Source organism: Alosa pseudoharengus, unplaced genomic scaffold, assembly GCF_046254945.1.
Source record: "Alosa pseudoharengus isolate Yale_2024_CS ecotype anadromous, Long Island Sound unplaced genomic scaffold, YU_APseudo_1.1 YU_APseudo_1.1_scf_2, whole genome shotgun sequence".
NCBI lineage: Eukaryota > Metazoa > Chordata > Actinopteri > Clupeiformes > Clupeidae > Alosa > Alosa pseudoharengus.
The window spans coordinates 26922766-26943610 of NW_027468663.1; the positions used below are offsets into that span (position 1 = coordinate 26922766).

General features: G+C 44.3%; 2 protein-coding genes across 5 annotated transcripts in view; both read right to left on the reverse strand.

The window, feature by feature from the left end:
• Positions 1 to 845, reverse strand: part of LOC143134181 (transcriptional repressor p66-alpha-like) — a 42655-nt gene extending 41810 nt beyond the window's left edge. For 2 of the 3 annotated variants that reach the window (XM_076294346.1, XM_076294344.1), the window contains exon 1: positions 513 to 845. The gene's annotated coding sequence lies outside the window, so the exon portion shown is untranslated. The remainder of the gene's footprint in view (positions 1 to 512) is intronic. The other variant, XM_076294345.1, reaches the window with a different exon arrangement.
• A 4798-nt stretch (positions 846 to 5643) lies between these two features.
• Positions 5644 to 20518, reverse strand: mau2 (MAU2 sister chromatid cohesion factor). Of its 2 annotated transcripts, none has more exons than XM_076294349.1 (19): positions 20282 to 20518; positions 19907 to 19924; positions 19588 to 19653; positions 19212 to 19307; positions 18927 to 19021; positions 18035 to 18062; positions 16509 to 16643; positions 16261 to 16407; positions 15966 to 16056; positions 15721 to 15824; positions 15299 to 15376; positions 13818 to 13883; positions 13606 to 13689; positions 13333 to 13382; positions 12663 to 12740; positions 11803 to 11914; positions 11209 to 11299; positions 9945 to 10072; positions 5644 to 8621 (listed from the first exon to the last, which is right to left on the reverse strand). In XM_076294349.1, the coding sequence occupies exons 1-19, from the start codon at positions 20516 to 20518 to the stop codon at positions 8547 to 8549; spliced, it is 1779 nt and encodes a 592-aa protein (XP_076150464.1). In that variant the 3' UTR covers positions 5644 to 8546. The 2 variants fall into 2 exon arrangements, with proteins under 2 accessions (XP_076150464.1, XP_076150463.1); XM_076294348.1 differs by having other exon boundaries at positions 16509 to 16664.
• Positions 20519 to 20845: the final 327 nt, after the last annotated feature.

The following is a 20845-nucleotide window of genomic DNA, read 5'->3' on the forward strand; positions in this document are numbered from 1 at the left end:
ATATACACAATTACTTATTAAATTCCAGTTGAATGGTGGTGTTCGTGGGGATGCGTGGTTATTGAATTCCAAAATTGACAAAGGGGTAAGTGTGTGCTGTCTCTAAAGAATTCCAACTCCCACGGACACTCGTATCGTCATGTTACCCACCCAGACACTAGGGTTCAGTCACCGGAGCTAGTTCTGATTATGTAGGTAGCGTGACACAAAACATCAAAGTATTCCTTTGAGAGACTTCCTAAATCCTCCCCACCACACATAATTGATGGAGCAACTTCCATTTAATCGAGCATCCAATGAATCGTGCTGACTCTCAACTACCCTGTCCTCTTCCTCGAAGATTGTTTTTTGCTCTGCGGAAAAGTGCATTGGCTACTTTCAAACAACCCATTACTCTGCCGTCGCAGACGCAGATAGGTGGAGGAAGCGCTGGCTTTCGATAAGTCCCGAATAAAAATGGATTCTTTCAATCGCCCTCCCACCAAACTTCGGCGGCATCTTTGTTGACTTACTGAGTCGATGTGACACCGATCCTCTCCTCCGAAGACCTTACGTGCAATTCTGGATGACAATTAAGTCCGATAATTCGATTTAGAAAAAATCCCGGGGATACCCTGTCTCTCCACAGCCCTCCCCTGCTGCCGCCTCGGTTGCCAAATAATGCGCCTCACATACACATGGAGCCGCGGCGTCGTCGCACTGGGCATGCGCGGTTGAGCGCACCAGGGGGATCAAGTACACTCCATACAACCACTGACCACCACCAAATCGGAGGGGTATGGGGTAGCCTACCGTGGCCCCCACCACCCACGCACTGCCGGGACACTAGGCTACTTTGCCAATCCTCTTCTTCGTTCAGGACACTGGTTCACTGGACAGGGTGAGCATCCAAAGGAGAACATGAATGACATATCCACTTTCACTTTCTGTGTTTACATAGGCCACCATGTCACTGAGCTCATGAGCTGTGTGATAGCCTAGTGACACAGAGGAACCATCACTAAGTCAGCAAGACTGACAGCAGGATGCACCTGTCTTCAGCATTGATATTTCAACCAGTTTGTAGGTCATGGGTGCATAGACTTTACCTCAGCTGAAGACACTTATGGTGTCTGTCAGGCCTGTTATTGAGGTTGTGAAGAAAAGAGAGGCTCCAAAAGGATCATGTATGGTTTGCTTTGTACACCTTTTCATCCGATATGATGATGAAAACAAGAGACAATAGAAATCAGGCGCACCAGTCTATACCAGTCCACCCCTCAAAACCCCCGCACACTCAAGTACCTTTAGGAGTCATAACCACACACACACGCCCAAGTGCCATACCTCACACACACAAACGCGCAGAACTTCTTTTCATCAGCAATAATGGAAGACTAGAATGGTTGCACCGCAACACACTAACACTCACACACACACATCTACACCCCCCCCCCCCCACCCTCTCTGCTAAGTGCCAATTGTAGTGCAGTGAAAGGTGGTGACACGCATCCTTAGACTGAACCAGCCCAAGAAAGTTCCTGTAAAATGTGTTGATGTAACGGTCTCAACCGATACTCTTCCTGACTTTTCAGCATCACCTGCGACATCTCATTTCCACCACCTAGCCCCCCCCCCCGATGGCCTGCCTTGACCCAGCAAGCTCATCTCCTCAGCTGTGTCCTTCATCGTGCCTCTGGGCCTACCACACCCCACCTCAGGGCTCACAGTTCTCAGGCACAGTGTCTGAATTCAGGCGTGGTTCAGACCCTTTAAGGTTTGAAAATAGATTACACACATACTTATGAACTATATAATGTCTCTGATATAACTTCAAGCACAGAACTTGTCCTTGGCGTATGTGCCAGGTTGTGGCCTTGTGAGGGGGTCAATGAAGGAAGCTGATTGGCTGGCCCCCAGATGTCAGGCTGAGGGGTCACGGAAGGAAGCTGGTTGGCTGGCCCCCAGATATGAGGCTGAGGGGTCACGGAAGGAAGCACTGTGATTGGCTGGCCCCCCGACGTCAGGCTGAGGGTCACTGAAGGAAGCCCTGTGATTGGTTGGCCCCACGACGTCACAACAGTTGAGGGGCTTGAGGGGTGTTTTTGGAACTCCAACCATGAGCAAGTACAGGGTCTCAGGGGGTGCTGAACTCCACAGACTATAACTGTGTGCTTGTTCCAGCACAGACTCATGGTCCAACCACATCAATCTGTGAAGAGCACTAAGATAGATGATGCAAACAGTAACCTTGCTGGGGCCATCGTCTTGTAGGAATCTCTACCTGTGAAAGTCAATTGGGTTTACTTCCAAAACATGCTGGCATATGTAGGCAAAGTAATTTCAGAACCTGCGGACAGTCTTAATCCATGACTGGCAGAGTCACGTGTATAAAGGATGCCCAATAAAGAACCATGCCTGCTTCTGTCTCATGTTTATGATGGGAAGGGAAGTCTGTCCAAAACACAGTCCAAAAGTAAAAATGATTGTATCTACGTATCTCTTGGAGGTGCACTTGTAGAGTCCTCCACACACACACACACACACTTTAGGGAGCAGGGAGTCGGGAGGGGGAAATGACACACGTCCTGACTTACAGCCACAGCGTTTACAGGAAGTGCCACTTGCGCTCTTCGCGTGCTGCTGGGAAATCAATGTTTATTTGCAGGTGCGAGTCTGTGATTGAGCTGGTTGTTTAACCAAAAACATCACATCAAATATTGGTAGAATGGGTGTTTGGATAAGAATGTATGAAAGTGCATAATAATCAGGCAGAACTGTTTGATGACAGATTCTTTGTCTATTTCTGTGGTCTGCTCCTTTCTCGTGTTAAAGGGTATAGTCGGCTGTGACTCATAATGAAACCTCCAGTAGTCCACCTTCTGAGGATGAAAAGGAAAGAGAAATAACACCGTAATAGCTAGAACAAAGAAAGAAACTTCTCAGCCATCGGCCTCAATAATAACCTTTTTCCAATGTCAGCACGCACTCCTGTTTCACATCAGTGATTCAGTTTGTAATGAATGGAATCAGCATAATTGTAATGAATCATTAATAATCATAATATTTAATTTTTGACTGATCATAATCATCATAATGTCACATTTTGACAATTAAAATGTCCAAAATATTTTATCAAGCTTGTTGAGGTGCACTTGTAGAGCCCTTAAAGGGCCAGTTCTGACGTTGCTCTCTGTTACTACCGCCAGAGACGGTTACCGCTGTCCTGACATCAGGTCATCACAGATTGTTCTCATTGTATGCTGTGACTGAGTCGTCCCAACAGGTGTCAGGTCAGCTGTTCAGGCCAACCCCTGTCGACATGTTCAGCAGTGATCATAGCAGTTAATCCTCCTCTACGAACTCTCTAACGAACCTAACATGCCTAACTCGCATTTACCATGCACTTCCTCTCACCCATACAATATATCTCCATTACCTCCCCGGTTGTTACTTAAACATCTGCACTGTCATTCTCTGGTTTTCCTGCACTCCTCTCGCACTGTCAGTCAGTCCATTTCTAAGCTGCTTTGGATAAAAGCATCAGCTAAATGAACAAATGTAATGTAATGGTAATCTCAGGAAGTTCTATGAGCTCAGCAGTTTTACTCCATGTCATGTTACCAGTCATCAGTCCAATAGAGGCTAAGTGTTTCCCCCTCAATCTGGCAGAATGTGCCGGGTTTCAACCACCCTGATCTGAACCACGGCCAGGCTGGAAAGGAAACAGCCTTAAGTTAGACTTGGTGGAGTCATCATGGGTCTGTTGCTATGACTCTAAATGTATATCCCACTCAAGGTACTGCCAAAGTACATGTGTGTGTACTGCAGAGACGCAGAGTCACACACACACCACCCCCTCCCCCTACCCCTTCCAGTAGGACGAGGCAATGGCGGCTGGCCGCCCAGCCGCTAACCAGTGCCAACACAGCCTCAACTTAATCCCTGTTAAAGTACAGTAACTGCACAGGAAGTGGGCCTTTCTGTCACGATCGGCCTGGCTCACTATTTGGCAGGAAGTGAGCACTCGGCTGAGCTCTGACTGACACCTAATAAGCATCCACTAGTTAGCATCACCCCCCCCCCCCTGTTCTCAGTACCTGCAAAAACATTTGAATGTTGAGTAGGACTGGCCCATTTGGCTTTGGTAAAGCTCACATTTTGACTTGACTCTACATGCACAGAAAAGCTCAAGGCACTGTTTGACCATGTTTAGGGAAGTGTTTCAGTTCTGAGCATTGTGTGTGTGTGTGTGTGCGCAGGGCTCATTGAGTTAATGTCTTATCACAGGAATGCCAGCGTCGCTGCGCAGGAGATTAAAACTAAAGATCGATCATGTGACCAAGCTGCAGCTTCGCTGGAGGGCCCGTGGCTCACTCTGCTGTTGGAAGGACTCCCTCAAGCAGCTCAGCACACACACACACACACACTGACTCAAACAGAAGTGGAAGCACACAGGACATACACTTTACACACAACACACACACACACAACACTTACATAATGTGTGAAGACACACACACACAGGGCTGTGAAATTAATCAAATTTCAATCTCAATTTTGGCTCCAAACAATCACAAAAATAGTATAATTGGGAAAAAAACAATTATTTTGGCACATTCCGTTTAGAAATAGGGTTTTTGGAAATAGAAACAATTTCAACTCATAAGCACACTGATTCACGCTGCTTCTTTAAGCCCTGCACTCCATACACCCCTCTCCGTGCACAGGCCACTCAAGCAGTTTTAGGTTGCGTGTGTGTGTGCTCCTGCAGTCGGTAGCATCATGAACCACGCCAAAATTGTAACTAGCGCATTCTCTGCTAAGTTTGTTATCACTGTCAATCGAGCTGACCAAATTACTCAGAAAATGTATGGCAAGTTGGCTAATCTAAGGTTAGAACACCTGTTTTTTTAAATCAGCATGGTACAGCTTGTCTATTACCTTCTACTAGTGCAGGGATAACATTAGGGAAATGTGAACGCTGCCGTTAGATCATTAACACTGATTGTTTGCTCCTTCAGTCCCAATGGATTATGAAACATATTTTTTAAAGACCCAGGGGAGACCCTCATGAATAATCGTTAATCGAAATTACAATTTTGACCAAAATAATCGTGATTATGATTTTTGCCATAATCAAGCAGCCCACACACACACAAAATAAATGTACACCTGACCGATATGTGGACACACTCATTCATATATTCACACACACATACACATAAGGCCGGCCTTAGACAGACCCAGATATGTAAACACACCCTATACACACACCTTAAGCACCATGCGCTGCTCAAGCAGGACGACTGTTTCCAGTGTGTTTAGCATATTCAGGTGTGTCAAGGCTGGACCAGATTTCCAACCATTCAACATGTCAAATAAACTATTTTCTACACCTATTCTCCCCACCTCTCTCCCACAAACGTACCTCTTGCACAGACACACAACAAACAAGCATGTATGCAAAAAGAGGCTGGTGGACAGACACACACTGATTCATTCATGATGATCTACACATGCCTGTGGTGTGAATGGGGTACACAGCATAGAGCTGGATCAGCGGGCAGGTGGATTTGTTTATAAACTGGGAATTGTTTTTGATTGTTTTTGTGTTTCACAGTGACACAGTGTTATACTTTCAATGACTCTCATTCAACAAGCTTTGTCCTCCTGAAATTTTATTTTCGCTGATGATTCAGGAAAAGTAAAACAAAAAAACAAAAACCCACAATGTTAACGTTGAAAAGACAGTGACTCTCTGGTGGTGTAAAAAAAACAAATGTTTTTTCAATTCTATTCTATTCAATAACCCTAATGCTACACTGTGCAAGTCATTACACAGAGATGGAGAGAGGGAGAGATGGAAAGAGAGATCTAAAGAGAGGGAGAGAGAGTGCATGAGAGAGAGAGACAGAGTGAGAGAAAGATGAAGAACCTCATGAGGGAGAAAGAAAAATATTACAGCTTCATGAGACAGAGAAAGATGAAGGCTTTACAAGAGAAAGGAAGAAAGAGAGAGAACAGCTTCATGAAAGGGAGAAAGAGAGCGAGGGAGAAACAGAGAAACATGGAGAGAGCAGAAAATTCTGCTTCCCAGTTGAATCGGGTCAGATCCGAACTGAGGCCTGGCACTGTCGGAGCCCATACGCCTGGTGTGGCTCTTCCTGTATCTCACTGTGGCTTCACCGTCATAAACGTTAACACACACAAGTCTGGAAAGAACCTGATGCAATTATTTCCTCGCAATATTTATACATACTAAATATTCTGGAGAAATACAGCGGTCACACAACAAAATAATGGCAATTGAAGATATTGTTGAGAGTAGTGTATAAATATTCAAATTGTAGAAAATGTAACAAATGGGTCTGTGTTAAACAACAGAGAACTAGAGATAAATATCTTTAAAAGGAACTAGTAGGCTACTGCTCTACCATGATCAGCACAAAAAAAATGCGGTAACAAAAAAAATAACATCTTCTGACAATGAAGAAAATACAGACAAAAATACAATAAAATTGTGGCAGTCTGAAAAGATTTTTCACCCTTTCCAATAAATGTGACAATGTGTACACTTTAAAAAGTACTGCAAATATTGTCTGACGAGTAGGCTACTACAAAAGGCATTAGGGGCAGACAGGCCTGTCGCTATCTGTAAGCCAAACTTGGCCCACTGGCGCCCTCTACTGGCTGACACCCTCAAGTGTTCAACATGCAAGCCCAGCCCAGCAGCAGCGTCTAACAGCACATTTCCAACAGCGCTTTTAATAACTAACACGGGATGTGAAAGCTCTCCACAGTCATCAAGTGGAGGTCATAGGGATGAAATGGTTATAAATCAACACCATGGTCGGTTGGAAACCCTCGTCTTGAGATTTCATGTGTGTCAGCTCTGACGAAGCAGCACATACATGTAACTCAATGCGATTGTCGTTTGTTGGTTTGTTTGTTCTCTTCCTTATAACAGGCTTTTCAAAGGAGCATTCCGGCCCAAACACCACATCATCGGAGTTAAACATGACTAGTAGTGGACGATAAACGGCTCCCTAAATCACAAACCTAATACTGGGACTGGGTCATTGTGTAAGTGGGGAAGCTCTCTTCACATGGCCTTGTCTCAAGGTGATCGGTGATGTTTAACAGTTCAGAGGAGAGTCACTTGGATCTTGGTAGCCACATTACAGAGTCTGCCAACATCAGAGAGAAACATCACAGACTAGCTGGTCTTCTGGCTAAAACAACAACAGCAACTGATTTGGGTGCTTGGGTGCCATGTAAAATGACCTCCATTTTGTTTTGTTTTGAGGTTGCATGGCAACCGCCCGTATTACACAGTGGAGCCGCACTCTGAGGAGACACCGTGAGACCCAGAGAGGTGAAGAGGCAGACAAGAAGGAACCAAACGGACAGCAGCACATATGGCAAAGGGCAGCGACCACTGAGCTGTCTACAAATACAGTTATGTTGGTGTGTGTGTGTGTGTGTGTGTGTGTGTGTGTGTGTGTGTGTGACTACTGTCAACACGTGTTAAAGAAAGACAGACACTGCATACATACACACAAACACATACTTTGCGTGTTCCGTATACTAGACCTGCACTGGGATTCTGTGCTGTTACGCTACTCAGTAAATGCAGAGAGGGTTGAAGCAGAGCGATTAGTATTCAAGGATCTTTGGTAAAAGAGCCTTCAAAATCTGTACGAGCAGGAAATGAGATCAGAACAGAGAAACTATTCCCTGTGATGTATTTCCTGTGCCTTTTTTTGATCACTTTTCAGTTTACTGTAATAGTTGGTGTGTATATGTAATGAAAACAAGCTATTTCAGCAGCAGTAGCAGTACACTGTAAAAAATAAACAAATAACATATCAGACAATATTATGCCGGAATGCTCCTTTTATAAAAAAAAACTTTGAAAAAAAAGTTGAAAAAAACTTTTATAACATCTCTCACAAAAATAGTGAATCACTACATATAACCTCTAATATTTCATATGCATGATGAATGCAACACAAAACAGGTAAATAAGTGTTCCCAGAGAGGAATATAATGTACAAAATTTAAAAAAATATGCGTCTATAAAATGAAAACGAGACGTGAGGAGGCCGTGCTTTACACAGCAGCCTTCACCTGCAGGGGGTGCTCACGGGCAGGAGTCAACAGGGACAACACAAAACCTCACAGAAATGGAAAAAGGGCACATTCGGAGCTCAATCAGGCCAGGCAGCCAATCAGAGGGCAGATGGAAAGCCTGTGGTCTCTAATCCTATCAGCTGAGGCACCAAATCTACCCAGCAGCCCATCAGAGCCAGCCTGAGCGTGTGCAATAGCCCAGATCAATGGCTACCGTAGTAATTGGCACATGGTGCAACGTAGTGATGGAGCAAAATTTTAAATGACAAAAAATCTGAAATTCTTAAAAGAAAAATTCAGCAGAGGCCAACATGATTATGTGTGTGTCTGTGTGTGTGCACGTGTGCGTGCGCGTGCACGTGTGAGTGTGCATCTGGGCAAGGGTAGTTCATGTGAGTGTATGCAAGTGTGTGCACGTGTGCATTAAAGTCTCAGAGAAGACTGGCCAGGCTGGTTGTTGGTCCATTCTGAGCTTGGATCTGCACTGGAGGAGGCCCATCTGTCCACTGACAAACAAACAAACAAACAAACCAGGTTAACCCCTCAGGTTTATGTGGTCCTGTATGGAAGAATATTAGACTTAAATGTTTTGTACCTGTGTATCACATTTTGAAACTATAGAAATTATTTGTAACTGTAAAAATGATCTGTGATATGATATGCCCTACACTTACAGGTACGGATCGGTTTTACAGCTACAAATCATCCTACAGTTAAAAATATTTTACCATTACAAATATATTCTACAATTACAAATCAATATTCTACGTACAAAAAGTTGTCCTACAGTTACAAATCTTTTCTGCAGGTGCACAGACTTTTGCACCACCTTAGGGATAAGAAGTTTCTCATATGTATTGTGTGTGTGTGTGTGTGTATCAGGATTTTTTAACTGTAAGAGGTACAAAACATTTGAGTCTAATATTCTTGCATGATTGTGTGTGTGTGTGTGTGTGTGTGTGTGTGTGTGTGTGTGTGTGTGTGTGTGTGTGTATGTGTGTGTGTGTGTCCATGTTTGGGCAGACTGAGTGCAGCTATGGGGTCCTACAGCAAGATAGTAAAAAAACACACACACGCACTATGTCTATTGTCTTTACTTACACGTATTAAGTTGTGCCTGAGCAGACTGTACAAAGATATGATGTGTGAGAGAGTGTGTGGGTGTACCCACACTTATTAGGCAGCTATATGGTCCTGCAGATCGTGTCTGTGTGTGTGTGTGTGTGTGTGTGTGTGTGTGTGAGAGAGTCTGAAGCTGAAGTTCCTTTCAAACCTTTACTTAGGATTCACTGTAAAACTAAGCAGACCAACAGAGTACTTCTCAGTTATTTCCTTCGCTGTTTTGTTTAAGAGCAATCGTGTAGGCTAGCATTCCAAGTTACAGAATAGAAACTAATGTGTTAGCTTATGGCTAATGTTTATGAGAAATCCCATAGAGATACTAACGGTTAGCATAATCGATAAACGTACTTCAGTCCATTTACAAAAGGGTTACATGAGAAGAGTTCTTTGTTTACAACTGACTATTAAAATACTCAAAGGCGAATGTTTTCTCTCCATATAGGAAATAACGTGACTCTCATCAATGCTACTTGAGACAAGTAGCATTGTAGCTGCACAAAATCCCAAGTAGGCTACATCTCGCTGCACAAAATAAACATTAGAGGTGCGTGTGACAACGTGGACCCACTAGAGATCATGTGACACTTGCTCTGCTGCAGCCAGGGGCTTTGCACATGTTAAAACAACAATCACGATATCATCGCAGACAATATCGCCCACCCCTAGTGTGTGGGTGTACTCTCTTTTACTGTCTATGGTGTACTCACACTTATTAAATTGTGTTCAGGCAGGCTGCAGGCAGCTATGTGGTCCTGCAGCAGCTGCTGAGAGAAGTTCTGATGCATTTGTGCTGCTTCATGGGCATCAATGGTGTTCCCACACGCCTTGTTTAGGTCTGTAAAACACACACACACGTCAATCATCGTTTAGCACATCTTACTAATTATCTTATCCGTACATTGTATTTCCCAAGAGACCTGGTGTATGGGCCAGCAGTGAAATCTTGAAATGAATGCACAGAACATGTAAAGGAGTAGGAGAATACTTGAATACATGAATGAGGGAGCAACATAGTCGTGTACGTGTGTGTGTGTGTGTGTGTGTGTGTGTGTGTGTGTGTGTGTGTGTGTGTGTGTGTGTGTGTGTGTGTGTGTGTGTGTGTCTGTGTGTGTCATTCGAATGTAATGAACTTGTAAAGATTGAGTCCAGTGGTAATTTAGAGAGAGATGGGGTAGTATGGGTTTGTAGGAGATAGAGACGTGTGAGGCGGTTAGTATGCGAAAGAGATGGGTTAGTGTGAGGCGGTTAGTATGAGATAGATAGAGACGGGTTAGTGTGAGGCGGTTAGTATGCGATAGATAGAGACGGGTTAGTGTGAGGCGGTTAGTATGAGATAGAGACGGGTTAGTGTGAGGCGGTTAGTATGCGATAGATAGAGACGGGTTAGTGTGAGGCGGTTAGTATGAGATAGAGACGGGTTAGTGTGAGGCGGTTAGTATGCGATAGATAGAGACGGGTTAGTGTGAGGCGGTTAGTATGAGATAGAGACGGGTTAGTGTGAGGCGCTTAGTATGTGATAGAGATGGGTTAGTGTGAGGCGGTTAGTATGCGATAGATAGAGATGGGTTAGTGTGAGGCGGTTAGTATGAGATAGAGACGGGTTAGTGTGAGGCGGTTAGTATGCGATAGAGATGTGTTAGTTGGAGACAGAGTGAGATGTGTGACTATAAGATGGGCTTATAAAAAGCCATTGCTAAGCTTGTCTCATTTGCAAATCCACAGTGATTATTCACCAAACAGTTAATCCCCTTGAAATGGAATAGAGCATTTATCTCCATCTCTCTCCCTCTCACTCACACACACACATATATGTGGAACAAAGACAAGCAAACAAGACCAGCATGCAGATACACAGACACAAAGACACAGCAATACAAACATACATACAAACACGCATAAAGACGCACAACAATGAGATGAACCATATCTGGCAGAAGTCCCCCCGTCCACACACGCAAACACACTTCTTACCCTTCAGCAATGCAGAGGACCACAGCTGGACAGACATGTCAGGGATCTTGCTGGCCAGTTGCATGGCCGGCACCACCATGTTGTTGCTCTCCTGACACACACACACACACACACACACACACACACACACACACACACACACGGACACACACGGACACAAACTTGACAGGTGCTCAGACAATTAAACAAATAATTGCTCAGACAAGGTTCAGTCATGTGATTCTGTTGACAATAACAAAGCAGCATTACAGCAGAAGGATACACACGCACACACACACACACACACAATAATCTAACAAACTTCAAAACACAGATTTCTTAGCATATGCAATTTATTGTCATAAGCTTATTTACAAATCTGTTACAATATTATTTGATATGCAGTTCCTCTTAATATAACTTTATCCTTATGTGTACCGTTCGTTTATGATGTGTGTAAGTGTGTTCATAGTGTTTCAATTAGTGTGTGTGTGTTTGTGTGTGTGTGTGTGTGTGTGTGTGTGTTACCCTGTCGTTCCCCAGCACATTTTGTGTGAATCTGAGTGACTGTGTGTGTGTGTGTGTGTGTGTGTGTGTGTGTGTGTCTCGGCTTACCCTGTGGTTCCCCAGCACGTAGAAGATGTGTCCAAGCAGTACCAGGGAGCAGGCCGTCAGACGGTTCAGATCCTCAGCGTTGGACATCTTCAGTGTCTCCCTCAGGAACCGCCTAACACACAGACACACACACACACACACACACACACACACACACACGGTCATGAAAATGATCTCATGATATACAGTATACTGAAACACTAAACACTGAAAGTCCATTTAGTCTGAGTGTCACTAGTGAACTCTCAGATCACTCCAGAACACTTCCTGATGATCCAGCTTCATCTTCAACACCTGCACTCAAACTGAGCACGCTAACAAGCTTTACAGACTATAGGAGAGAGGGTGTGTGTGTCTCCAGGACCTGGTCACCCTCTGGCCAGTACATTCAGCCAAAGAGACCCATATGCAGTTTCAGGACCATTTCTGTAGAACCATTACGTGCAATTATGTATTTTCAAATATTCAATGGCTGCCTGGTTCCACACCAGTGCCTTGCCATGCTGCACTCCAATACACACACACACACACACACACACACACACACACACACACACACGCACACACGCGCACACACACACCCGCACACACAAAAACACACACGCGCGCGCACACACAAAAACACACACACGCACGCACACACACACACACACACACACACACACACACACACACACGCACACACAAAAACACACACGCGCACACACACCCGCACACACAAAAACACACACATGCGCACCCACACAAAAACACACACACACACACACACACACACACACAGCACGGGAAGCAGGGAAGGGAGAAGAGACACAGGAGTGTTGTGCCCCCTGTTGCTAAGGATTGTGGGATAGAGGACTCACTTGGCCTCGTTGTAGCGCCCCTGGAAGAAGGAGAGCAGACCTCTTATGTAGAAGGCAGCCGCACGCAGGCAGTGGGAGCTACAGGGACAACAGGAAGCAGGAAGTGAGTCATTGTTTACATTATCTAAGCACAAACAAACAAACGACAGATCGAACAAACACATAGATAGTAAATAATCCATGAAGGGAATAAAGGCCTGTCAACACCATGATAAATACACAGACAACTGTAGGTGTACAGGAACGATAAGGAAAGTGACCATGAATGTGATGTCTAAAATACGATGGATTCTGATCGGCTGTCAGCATTGCTATAGTTCACAAGATTGTTCTGAAAGTGATCCACGATGATATTGTTCTTCATGTTGTCATGGTAGCATGCAGTGTGGCTTTAGCTAGAGCAATACTTCCTTGCCATTATTGTTAGAATTGTCATTGGCGGTGCAGACAAACATAAAGCCATCTCTCAAACCACGATGAGCTTCATGCTCACTCACTCACTTAAAATGTGTGTGCAAGTAGTAAGCTGAAAGTGGTGTATGTGTGTGTTTGTAAAGGCATGTCCTTCTAGCTGGGAGTATCTCATTTAAGAAGTGTGTGTAAGTGGTCAGCTAACAATGACATGTGAGTGTGAGTGTGAGACATGTCCTTGTAGCTATGAGTAGCTTACCTGACTGGGAAATTGTGGTCTGGGTTTATTCTCTCCAGCAGGCTGTAGAGCTGCACATGGCAAAGGGCAACGTTAGGCTGTAGTGTAGACTGACATCTCTGTCGGGTCTTATTCAACTATCTGCTTCCAACTCCAGTTTCAGTTCTCCGCTCAGAGTGTGAGCGTGTGTTTAGTGTGGTGTATGTTTACTTGTGTAATGGAGAGTGAGTAGTGTGTGTGTGTGTGTGTGTGTAACAGAGTGTGTGTGTGTGTGTGTGTGTGTGTATCACCCACCTCCTGGTGTCTGTTGCCCTCTCTGATGTAGACGCTGGCCAGGTTGGTGACGATGAAGGTCCACAGCTCCTGGTGCGTGGTGAGCTGAAACACACACAGGGACCAGGTCAGAGCAGCACGAGAGAAACACAGAGCGGCTCTCTGTCTGAGTGGGCGTGTGTATGTACTGCGTGTGTATGTATTGCGTGTGTGTGTGTGTGTGTGTTACTGACCCGCAGTGCAGTGGTGAACTGGGCTTCAGCGTTGTCCATGCAGTTCACAGAGATGCAGTACAGACCCTGGAGGATATAGACACAAGAGTCACAAACAAACAAACAACGTGTACTCATCATATTAACCCTTAGAACCCTAAGCTTTAGGGCATTTTCACTACCTTTATTCATAAGGATTTATTCTGGTCATTGTAAGTGCCACACACACATATTATATATTGTTTTTTTCAGCAGAGTCTAGGCTATCCAGATCTGCCATAATTTCATGTATTAGTACTAGCATTTTATTTTGATTTTTAAAGAATTAAAATATAAAAATCATATTATAAAAATTCTTATATTTTGACCTGTATCTCACCACAGCAAGCTCATAGCTCTACATGCATTTCATGTGTGTGTAGGGCAGACTGTCCTGAAACGGGCAATATAATTGCCATGTTGGAGGGATACTCTGGGGCTGAGCAATTTACAGAAATATGTGGTGTGTGATTTACGGAAATAAATGCCATTTTTTATTTAGCGATGAAAAATGACCATTCTGCGCTCCATATCTGTGACACGAACTGATCTGACCTGACTTGACCCAAGTTTGCCTGTTAGCATGTGTGACTATGGTGTATGCACTCATGATGATTCTCAACTTTTTACTGCATTGCCATGAACAAAGTAAAGGCAAAAAAGGTGTTTCTTTGTTGAACAAATTGGGATGCAATGTGAGCCTTGAATTGGATGCCATGCAGGAATTTGCTAGGATCTCAAAACCGGATTATGAACATGTTTTGCCATAGAGAAACACACGATAGCGTTGGATTATAAACATGCTTTGCCACAAAAACAGACAAAAACGTGGGGTAAGTCCAGCTATATGAATTTATTATTTTGCTGTCACTTCATTTGTTTTATAACCCAGAACGATGTGTCAAACGATAGCTCTGTGTCTCCTCTTTCATCTGACATACGTGGCATATCTATGCGATCACGGGTTCGCAAGTAATTCAAACGAGAGTAATGGGTGCGCAGGTGAACGCAGAGAAGTATAGACTGTACATATGATGCAATTTGATTTAATTTCATGATTTTTTTAAATTTTCATACTTGATCGTACATACAAGTGCGTAGTCTCTTTGGAAAGCCCCACTTCTTCTCTTGTCATGCAATAAAGGTCGCGGAGCAATGTAACAGAGAAGAAAGGGTGTGTTTTTTGACGCACTTTGCGTCAATCAGGTTCTAAGGGTTAACAAATCACCACCAATAACGCTATCAGGGAACAGTCAATGTCTCCTGACTCTATACAGGTCCCCAAGGACGTGCACTCAGGCTGGAGTTAAAGGAGGAAATGAGGCAGTGTGGAATTATTGTCTTCCAGAGCCAGATGGGGGCAGATACAGTGTGTGTGTATACAGTATGTTTGTGTGTGTATGTGTGTGTGTGTGTGTGTGTGTGTGTGTGTGTGGGGGGTTGGGGTGGTGTTTAATACTCACCAGTAGTGTGTGTAACTGAGCTGCGTGGTTGGAGAAAAGACGTGGAGACTGCTGACACAGCTGACAGACCTGTGAGATCTGTCTCACACACACACACACACACACACACACACACACACACACACATTAGTAACATTTACAATTATGCACACATGTACATCACATGCACAGGCACAAATACACATACATGTGCAGATAAATGCTTTCTATCTCTGCTTCACACACACACACACACACACACACACACACACACACACACACACACACACACACACACACACACACACACACACACACACACGTGGCCATCTGTCTTGCTCTTACACACACACATACACAGTTCATTTATCTGTCTCTCACTCACTCACACACTCACACATACTCACACACTCACACACACATACACTCGCACACTCACACACCTCCTGCAGGGCAGTTGCCTTGTGTCCAGTGACCAGGCGGCACATGATGATGTGTTCCAGAAGGATGACTTGGAACGAGGAGAGAATAGGACTGCAGTCCAGCACTGAAACACACACACACAATTCAGTAGGATTAGCATAAACAAGGGTTTATGTGTATGTGAGACAGAGCTTGTGTATGTGTTTGCAGTGTGTGTGTGTGTGTGTGTATATGTGTTTGCAGTTTGTGTGTGTGTGTGACTCACTTTTGAGCTTCTCCAGCTGCATAAGAGCTTTGTCTGTGTACTTCTGGGCCTTCTCCAGATACCCAGCTTGCATCGAATGCATAACCGTCACCTACAAACAAGGCGCATGCGCGCGCGCACACACACACACACACACACAAACAAAGGAGGGAGAGAAGGAATGATATTTCAGTCCAAATCCAGCAAGGGAATCACTTTGGAATCTTGTGGGATCAGTGGTATTTTTCATTAGATTCATTTTGTATGTGTGTACAGTATACGTCCACAAGAGTAAGTGTGTGTGTGTGTGTCTCACCAGGTAGACCAGCACACACATGTGCTCCTTAGGGAGCCAGTGGAAGAGGTCTGCAGGGTTGCTAGGCAGGATCTCGTCGTCATGGAGAGTAGAGATGGTCTGGATGCACTGCTGCAGCTGCTTCAGACAGGGCTTCACACTCTTCACCTAAACACACACACACACACACACACACACACTTTAGCATGCATGTGTAATTTTAGTATGTTACATTTACATTTATTCATTTAGCAGATGCTTTTCCTCACCTGCCCGGCGTCCAGGTAGTGTGTGACCTGCAGCACTAGGAAGAAGACGCGGAGGGACTCCTTCTGGATGGGGTTGCCCTGCCAGTTCTCCACGATCTGACCACACAGAGTCAGCAGCGGGTGCACCTCCTGTAGCTTCCGTTCCATAAGCAATAGCTGCACACACACACACACACACACACACACACACACACACACACACACACACACACAATACATACACACACACACACACATACAAGGACGCAACACACACACACACACACACACACACACACACACACAGGGACACAATACATACACACACGCACACACACACAAGGACGCAACACACACACACACAAGGACGCAACGCAACACACACACACACACACACAGAGAGAGACACAACACACACAAACACACAGGGACACAACATATACACACAACACACAACACACAAACACACAAACACACAAACACACAAACACACGCGCGGCACACACCCACGCGCGGCACAGAGAGAGACATGCACACAATGCACAGACATGAAGATAATGCAGAGACAGAGAGAAACAACTAATAACATAGAATATTACTGCTATACTGACTAAACTATGCCTTGTGTGTGTGTGTGTGTGTGTGTGTGTGTGTGTATGTATGTGTGTGAGCATGCATGCGTGTGTGAGTGTGATTGAGTAAGTGTGTGGGAGACAGAAGGAGAGAGTTAGGGCCCGTCCCAATACCTCCCCTACCCCTAGATTTTTGCCCTAACCCTCGTTTTTGCGCGTGCATGTGTAGGGCTAGGGTGTCCCATTACTTTAGGGAGCAAGGGGAAGTGCTATTTTCCCCTTAAAATCAACCCTCAAAATATAGCCAGGACCGATGCAGGCTTAAAACGAAGTGGGAGATGAAATTACCCAGGATACCGTGCAAGCTCAGCGAGCCGGCCAAATTTTTCATATATTTTCGCAAATAAGCATATTAAAATTTCGAAATAGGTTGGAATATGTTAGTTTGATGCACATCTGATGGACTGTTGAGTTTTGAACACTAATGTTAGAAAATATCTCACGAAGCTATCTGACGATGTTCATGATATCTGCTGAGTGCTTTGAGAGAGTCTGCCCATCAAATAACGTTATATATCTGATCTGAGTAGTTTCGTCAATATTTAGGATCTGTGTTCTGGCGTTCACATGAACAGGAATATCTTTGTTGATTAACCAGACGTAGATAAACCAGCACAGCCAACACAACAATGACCGCTGAAACGGGCATGTTCCCGAATGAAAATAGTAGCAGGCTACTACCAGTAGACACGTTGGCGCTGCGCGTGACGTAGGTGAGCACGTTCGCTACGCTAATTTGCATATAGTGGTGTCCCAATTCATAGGGAAAGATCTTCACCCCCACTTCCTTTGTCGAGGGGGCTTTAATGTTGAGGGCAATCAAAACCAAGTGGAAGTTTTAAGGGGGGAGAAATGGGATGGACCCTTAGAGAGTGGTTTGGAGTGAGCATCAGGGTTCTTTGTGTGGACACTCACCATGCCTTTACTGAGGAGGAACAGTGCCCTGAGTGGAAAAAACACAGTTTAAAACACATACACACACACACACACACGCTATCACACTTCACATCACATACTGTATGTGCGTGTGATATGTCTAATATGTTTTAAATAGCCATATAATGACCTGTACACTTAATCACAATCTATATACAAACTAGAATAAAAACTACTTTCATTCTATGAAGTCACGCACTTTGTAACCGCTGTGCAAAAATTGCGACCAGGCTCTAGCCGACAAAATGCTACACAAATGCAGAAGCGCAGAATTGTTGGAGTCGGAAGAATTTCCAGTGGATCGGTCAGCATATGCAAGCTTAAAAACAGGCATGATATTGTTGTTTGTATAAGTTCATTACTGTGTGATCACAGCCACTCACTCTCACTCCCAGTGGCCCCTCCCCACAGACCTGGTAGGCTTATAACAATGTATATGTAACATGTAGGTTCACCTGAGAGTGGAGACCCTTACTGAAAGTTTTAGATGGGTGATCTTTTTAGTAGCTCTGGATTTCCTCCCTAAAATAGGAATGGTCCCAAAAAATAACTTGAAACCATGCTTAGTAAATTAGCATTGCTGCAGCGAAACTTCAATTCCAAGAATTCCTGCTTACTTGCGGCACGACCTCATAGAAAGAAAGTACTCCGCTGCTTGTGCAAACTTGAAATAAAAAATACAAGTTTATATATTTATAAATTAAGTTGTCGTGGTAGGTTGTGCAATATAAGCATAATTAATGTTATTGATTCATTAATAACTACACATGAAACGGGCAATTTCCGGGTGTAGCTGACTAACATAAACTCTGGTGTGCGTGTGTGTGTGTGTGTGTACATGTGTGTGTGTGTGGATTGTGTGTCTGTCTACCTAGTGTACTCAGAGCCCACCACTCTGGCATATTCAGCCCCGACACCCAGCAGGTCACAGGCAGACACCAGATCCTTCTCCAGAGTGTGTAGTTGCTGAGGGAACACACACACACACACACACACACACACAGGTGTAATTTAACAAAGAAAGGCTAAGATGATGCTAGAAAAGGGAGTGAATATCACTCTGTAGAACGAGTCGGAGAATCGTTCACAAAGAGAGAGAGAGAGAGAGAGAGACATGCAGTATTGTGATGGAGAGTGGGATGTGTGTGGGACTCACAGCGAGCTGGAACAGCAGTCTGCAGTGCCAGTATGGAGTCTGCTGGGAGATTTGGATGGCCTTACGCAGAAGAGGCTTCGCAGAGTCCACCAGGTTCTTCAGGAACAGAGAGAGACCGTGTGAAGGAGGGTGAAACAGAGAGAGAGAGAGAGAGAGAGAGAGAGAGAGAGATTGGTGTTATAGATGAGGAGGGGAGAAACAAGAGAGAAGAGATAAAGAGATGGAGGAAAGGGGCAACAATTTGAGGCAAAGAAGGGATAGAGACAAGTGCGATGATTCATTCATTTGTAACAACAAAAACATGCAAAAACCATGAACATAATGGCTGGTGCTTGTTAATTGCAGTGGTTCAGACAACTCAGTTATTTGCACTAACCTGTTGACAGTACAACTCAGACAGAAGACTTGCTGCCTCAAATTTAACATCTTCAAATTGAGGGAGCTGATTTTCTGGGTGAAGGAAACGTTTGGTCTGGGCTGTAAGACAGTCACTAGTGTAGCAGGGATAATACTTGCAACGCCATGTCATAATGTCCAAAAAGTGACAAGAACTTTAACTTCAGGCTCTAAGGTACTAAATTATGTTTTGACTGGGGGAAATATATGTGTGTGAGTGTGTGTGTGTGTGTGTGTGAGAGAGAGAGAGAGAGAGAGAGAGAGAGAGAGAGAGAGAAACATGATTTGTAAAAGGATACTTGTTGTGAGATGAACCACTGCAGAATAAAACACAAGGCAAAAACATGTCAAAAATGCATTTTATCAAACCTCATATCTACAACGGAAGTATTAACTGCAAACTATTAATAGGGTGACACTGCACTGCGCTGCGCTACAGTAATGCTGGTCTCGCAAGATGCTAATAGCTGATTCAAAAAAACACAACTTAACTTATTTTTCAATTATTTCCTCCAATACTAAATATCCATATATATCCAAACATGAACGTTTATTAATTACGAGTTACACTTTTACACGGCGAGTTCACATGACAGCGCAACAGGACCAGCTACAGAGGCCTGCTCTCCTGCGTCTTTAACGTTACATCCACGACCTTTCCTAGTCAGTCTTACCGCTTTTTCCAAGTGATTCCGGGCCAGCTCGCTATTCTTAGTGTGATGGTATAAGACAGAACCCAGCTGAAGGTGAGTTCGGGCTTCGACCCTTTGCGGCGGCTTGAACTGAAAAACGGCTTGGAGACAATGCACGCAAAGACGAATCTTCGGGGGGCTAGATGTCCTAAAATGTTCTGCAAATCCCAACAGGGCAAGGTACCAAGACTCGGGGGCCTCTCCTCCTCCGGTCGCCATTTTAACAACAATAACAATACCACAACGCCACTCCTGTTACTCTCCGCCAGGTGGCAACATCGTGGTGTCATATTGTATCATAAAGGTTTCCACCCAAGCGGATAAAGTCTATGGTGGAAACCTTGTATCTTTTTCAACGCAATGTTGGATTAGCCTATTTCAATTTTCAATTTCCTGAAAATTAATGAATTAGGAGATACAGTTTCCATAGGCATATAGCCTATGTTCATCTCTCAGAGAAAGGGTTTTCAAACATGTGAAAAAAAGTAGGCTAGGCCAATGTTTTCTCTCACCACATAATCATTTCACAATTACCTGCCTGGTCAG

Coding starts and splice junctions, on each gene's coding strand:
- mau2 (XM_076294348.1), bottom strand. CDS start 20,518: ATGGCGACCGGAGGAGGAGAGGCCCCCGAGTCTTGGTACCTTGCCCTG. Junction 19,308..19,587: donor CTGAGTTGTACTGTCAACAG/GTTAGTGCAAAT, acceptor CTGTTCCTGAAG/AACCTGGTGGACTCTGCGAA. Junction 19,022..19,211: donor GACTGCTGTTCCAGCTCGCT/GTGAGTCCCACA, acceptor GTGTTCCCTCAG/CAACTACACACTCTGGAGAA.